Below are 6,003 nucleotides of genomic sequence, written 5' to 3'. Positions count from 1 at the left end.
GGTGTTTCATCCCTTAAACATGAGTTAACGCACGTATAAAAAAAATACGTGTCATTTAGATTTTTATGTTTAACAACATATTTCACGGAGAATCAAATCGATGCCGGACAGTTGGGTGACGTCTCTTGTTAGTTAAAAATAAGTTAACTTACACAACTCTCTCTCTCTCTCTCTCTCTCTCTGCTCTTATGTTACAAAACAGAAAGTAATGTATTTAGGCTAATCCCTTTTATATTTGTATTTTTCTTGGTAATTATCTCGTTAATGATATAAGGATACAAAATAATATTGTAATATGATAATTTTATTCTTTTATGTTTTAGATGACAGTTTATCAGATGACGATACTAAAACAACTGCTTTATCAGCGTCATGCATGCAAAAAGTTACGGCAACTGAAGAATCGTGCAATAGCATTTCTCGTAAATTGAAGACTGCTAAAAAAATAGCTAGACAAGCACAATTAAAGAGGTAAGGCATATAATTGTATTATATTTGAATAAAGAGAACAACATGCTAAGACAAATTTGAGCATACTTATATATGCTTGTAGTGCAGTTTTAATTTGAAAATTTTGCTAAATTAAATACATTTTAAAGATTACGAATGGCCCAAGAAATACAAAGGAAACTGGAAGAAACCGAAGTAAAACAAAGGGAATTAGAAAGCCGGGGCGTAAGTGTCGAAAAAGCGCTGCGTGGTGAAGGAGGTAATACAATATTATTTTCATATGTATATAGATCCTTTCAAGTTTTTAATATTTAATCTTCGTTATTATACCTTAAAATTAGAATATAATATTCTGCCTATATATCTAATTTACTATTACTGTAGTTTCTAATTTATTCTATTTGATTTATATATCAAACTTTAATTGCTTTTAATTTAAAAAACAAAGTAAAAAAATTGATACATGTTAATTGTTAAAATGAATATTTTATGCATGTATAGTAGTTAAGAAATATAATCTGAAATATTAAATAATTTCATTCAGATTCTTCCAATCGTGAAGAAGCTGATTTGCTTAGGGAATGGTTTGACTTAATGAAAGAACGTACGGAACTGCGTAGATACGAAAAGGAACTTCTAGTGCGTGCGCAAGAAGTTCAATTGGAAGATCGTCATGAACGATTGCAACAAGAATTGCGTGAACGGTTAGCTGATGATGGTAAATATTTTCAAATTTTGTAATTATTAATTTATTATTTTATGATAATTATTAGAATTTATCGAACATTAAATATTCTATTAAAAAACGCACACAAAATGTTAAGAATGACATTTAAATGATAAAACTACTAATATATTATTATCAGCGAGAAATTTTTAGATTACAATGTGTATATAAGCATACAACGGTTTTATTGTAATGTAATTTCACAGATGATAAGAAGACCAGTGACGATGTTAAAAAGGAAGGAGAAATCTTGACGGAAATGTTAGAGATAGTAGCAAAAAGAGATTCCTTAATCGCTCTATTAGAAGAAGAACGACAGAGGTGGTGTAAATCATTGTGCTTGACACACATATTACTTCTACAAATGCATGTTATGTCCATAGTTTTAATATTTTTTTACAAATCTGAGTATTTATTCTACATTTTCAAATTGTTAACTATTTTATTTGTTTGTATTTTTTCAATTCATATAGTGGAAATATTTATTAATTATTATCAGAAATCATTATCATTTCTTTATACAGATTTTTTTTAATATAGTAGTCGTGTATTTTTTTGAGTAAGAAAATAAAGATGCAAGAAGTTACATGCTATAATTAAGGTGCGGATGCTTGGGCACGATCGCGGGGCGCGCGGAGAACCGCTGCGTGCGAGCGAGTTGGGCACTCGCTGAAATGAGATAACAACATTTCTCGAGGAAACTCGAAGCACGCCAACTGCACCCGATCTATCCGAATATATCTATCTCAGTTGGCTTGAGAACTATTCGATGTAAACAGAGCGCAGAGATTTTTTCTATATTTTTCTGTATTGATTTGACATCGCGTGAGAACGCTTTTCTTCAAAATGCAGAAGTCTTTAGAGGAAAAATTGGCCTCAATTGAAATTGACAAAAATATTTATGATGTTTTTACAAAGCCGGACCGATTTTATTGCAAGCGTTGTTCTATCTACTTGTATAAGACAACTTCATGTTCTCTAAATCGATACGAGCAAAATAAAAAACATAAACAATATTTGTATAGATCGAAATTATTGGCAGATACTGTCTCCATGATTATTGATCAGGGACTCGGACTGAAGTTACGTTATGGATACATTATGGATATATTAAAATTTCGGCTGTTTACGATTATCGTCTGAGGATACCTAACTTTCAATTTCGGTATCGGTTTCAGTTCTTTTAGTGACAACGGTGACCGTCATAGGTATATAATTATCGAAAATTGAAACCGAAAAGGACCGAAATCCATACAAACTCGGTAACCGTTACAGTAAAAGAACTGGAATCAAAAATTGGATTTAGCCTCGGACCGTTATCCGGACCAAATTTTTTTCGATCCGAGTCCTTGCTATTGATACTGCAAAGGTATTACATCATAAATGTTTTTGTCAATTTAGTTAATCAACTAAAGTTTCACTTGTGTGTAAATGGAATGCGTGGTCTACAATAGGCAGTAGCAATGGATTAAGGAGTAGGTGTAGAAATCGACCAATCATAATTGATTATTCTTCTCAACTATACTTCGACTATAATTGGTTGATTTCTACGCCTACTCCTTGGCCTCTATTCTCGAAAAATATCGCATATGAAAAACTAGGAAAATAGTATAGTATGCGTCACATATACTATAGCATTTCCCTAGTTTTTCGTGTGCGATACTTTTCAAGAATAGAGGTCCTTAAATTCACTACTGCTACTGCCCATTGTAGATCACATGCAGAAAGTAACTAATATTTGGATAGATCGGATGCAGTCGACGGGCTTCGAGTCTCCTCGAACAATGTTACCATGGTGGAATTATAGAAGGTGAGCTATTCCCGTGGATGCGCAGTAGCCTAAAAGTAGTGGACAGCTAATCATGGAGGACTCATTTTATGAAAAAATAAAAGGATCCATAAAATGGGCCCTTCGTGATTGGTTGACAAAATATATCTCCATTATGCGCAATAGCTCACCTATAATTCCACTTTGGAGGTATCATTGTGTTTGATAGGCCGGAAAAATGAAAGATGGATCGTGATCGATTCGAACTATGACCGACCGCGACGTTTCGTCCTGGTCCCCACTACTGGGGACTCATCAGTAAGGCAATGTAGTTGGGACCTGCCTTAGACGCCCGAGAGAGTATTAGATCGGGATCTTATTTAAAGGAAATTCGTGTAACGGTGGCACTTACGAGAATCCGCGCGAGACCCGTTAGACCTCTGGTGGCGAGTCGCCACACCACTATGAATGTTACTATCTCATTTCAGCGAGCATCCGACTCACTCGCACGCAGCGGTTCTCCGCGCACGCCGCGGGATCATGCTCGAACATCCGCACCCTAGTTATTCGTATTATGTGAAAAGAAGAAGTTAATAATAGAATGTGTTTAAAATTATTTTTTAATCTAAATGTTTCTCTTTGATAGAAGCTAGATCAGGTGTAAATATTTTTGAAGGAAAATGATGATTGGAGTAAATAAATTTTTGTGAATACACCGTTTTAACAAGTTATATAGTATTTTTCTAAAATTAATACAAATATATTTATTTCTTTTTTAGATATCAGAACGAAGATCGCGACCTCGAAGCTCAAATGTTGGCTAAAGGCCTGAGATTAACGCCAATTAAGAAATGTGGTCCTAAATATTCAGTCTAAGGATGATACGCTTCTGTATATATATTCTCCGCTACAATTTTTTATTGCATGATAACACCAGAAGAAAATTTTATATGTATATATATATATAAAAAAAATATATATACGTGTATATATATATATATAAAATATTGTAAATAGTTTAGGTAATTTGAAAAAGATAGAGAAGACTCGTATATGCCTAGAATATATTTCTGCCCATTTTCAATATATTCAATATTTAATAAACATATCTTTTTTACAAATATGATTAAATTTTCTTATTTTTTACGTAAATTTTATTTTTTACATAAACGTGAAATCTACTCCATTGCCATTGTCGTATTATTTAGGGTATCGTTTTCACACGCTCACACGCTGTAAGCATCAGTTCATTCTTGTTGCCTATTAAATATTAAACAAGGCCAAATGATATTTACAAGCCCTATAAAAACGCGGAACGCACCTTTAATTGTAAAATGATACATGTGCGCGCGTTTGTGATCACTAACAAAGAGAGATCCAGATATGGAGATCACGGATTTTGAAAAATTTGATATTAAGATATATAGTTTGACGTCGTGAAATGTAACTTCAATCCTTTGATCCATTGGCACTTAAATGTTACGTATTACATTTCGTCGACGTCAAACTCTATATTTTAATATCAAATTTTTCAAAATCCGTGATTTCTATACTTGTATCTCCCCTTGTAAGTCATGGTGTCCAGCGATCCTTGAATATCCTAGAATCCTGGAATTGTACTGGAATTTTATGTATTCTCGAAAATTCCTGGAAAACCCGTGAAATTTCAGAGCTTGCCTGGAATTTATCATTTTTTCATTCTAAAAAAATTAGCGTAAAAAAAGAAAAAATAATAAGAAAAGTTGTGTTCGAGTATAAGTCCTCTCTTAAAAATGCAATAAGTTACCAATAGAAAATGAGAAACTTGAATTTAACGTTTAAAATAGATAGAACATAGTAGAAAAATTGTTTGTATTAATGGAATGTTCGTTTGATACTATAAGTTTATAAAGCAATAAATAATATTGTTCCAAATTTGTTAGCGTTTTAATTCATTCGTATAGAATCCTAACTTAAATACAAAGCATATAATATTGTGCAAATCGATGATCATTAATTAAATAATGAAAATTAATCGATGGAATAAATTCTGGAAAAACCAGAATTTTTCCTGGAATGTCCTGGAATTATCCTTGAATTGACTCGCCAGATTTTGCTGGACACCATGCTAGGTGTAACATAAAATAAGATTTTATTGCAAAATGTTAGAAAGAAGCGACTGGGCATAAATGAGAAACTAGATTTAATTGTAAATTTCTTCACAATCCTGAAATGAAACTAATTTCATTAGTTTTTGAAGAACAAAATAAAACCATTTTCATCATAAAACCAAATTTTTATTAATATTTTTATCAATATTTATTTGTATATATTTATTTTTTATCAATTTTTATCAATATTTTTCATCAAAATAAAACCATTTTCATCATTTTATTTTTTAAGAAAAAGACCAAATGATGTTTCATAATTCTAGCGCAAAAATCTTTTTATACGTTATACGCAAGATATATTTAAATTCCATATGTACATACTTTAACAATACAGTAATACAACCGAAGGATGCTCTTTAATTAACCATTTGTATTTGAGATACAACCACGGATAAGTTTTTATAGTGATAATATATTTTGTAGATGAAAAGCGTTTATGTATTTTATGTGTCAGTGTGTGTAGGTATATATATTTTTTGAAAAAAAAGTTACGCACAAATCTAGATCATTTTCTCGATGATGGTGATAGATACAGCTTCGACGCGTAGGACTTTCTTCGGAGGCCTTATCGAGAGAAATCGAAATAGTCCTGTGACATTTGTCGCCGTTTTTTAAATGGCTTTTATTCACATCAATGTCTAACTATTTCCCAAAGAGTGTATATAATATATACACACGCGCAAATAAACCTATACAAAATTTGGTTAGTATTATTTTCGCATTATTATGAGACTAAAATAATCAAAATAAAAAAGATACCTTTTATTTCATCATTTATATAGACACATGTCGGTAATAAAAAAAAAAAAAGAACTTAAAAGAACGGAAAGAAGTAGTGATTCGCGATTCATGAAATTCGTAAATATAAAGCGTGAAGTAGAATGTTATACATACATTTAAGCGTATGG

General features: G+C 31.7%; 1 protein-coding gene across 1 annotated transcript in view; it reads left to right on the top strand.

Annotated features, from left to right (window-relative positions):
- The window catches only part of Mical (Molecule interacting with CasL), a 28,991-nt gene extending 25,111 nt beyond the window's left edge, over positions 1-3,880 (top strand). The window contains exons 23-27 of the mRNA XM_018448159.1: positions 324-471; positions 600-709; positions 995-1,168; positions 1,384-1,498; positions 3,725-3,880. Coding sequence (XP_018303661.1) covers positions 324-471; positions 600-709; positions 995-1,168; positions 1,384-1,498; positions 3,725-3,821 — 644 coding nt within the window. The 3' untranslated portion in view covers positions 3,822-3,880. The remainder of the gene's footprint in view (positions 1-323; positions 472-599; positions 710-994; positions 1,169-1,383; positions 1,499-3,724) is intronic.
- The last annotated feature ends 2,123 nt before the right edge of the window (positions 3,881-6,003 follow it).

The sequence above is a fragment of the Mycetomoellerius zeteki genome, unplaced genomic scaffold (assembly GCF_001594055.1).
Source record: "Mycetomoellerius zeteki isolate Tzet28-1 unplaced genomic scaffold, Tzet1.0 scaffold22, whole genome shotgun sequence".
NCBI classification, from domain to species: domain Eukaryota; kingdom Metazoa; phylum Arthropoda; class Insecta; order Hymenoptera; family Formicidae; genus Mycetomoellerius; species Mycetomoellerius zeteki.
This window is presented reverse-complemented; position numbering and strand designations above follow the sequence as displayed.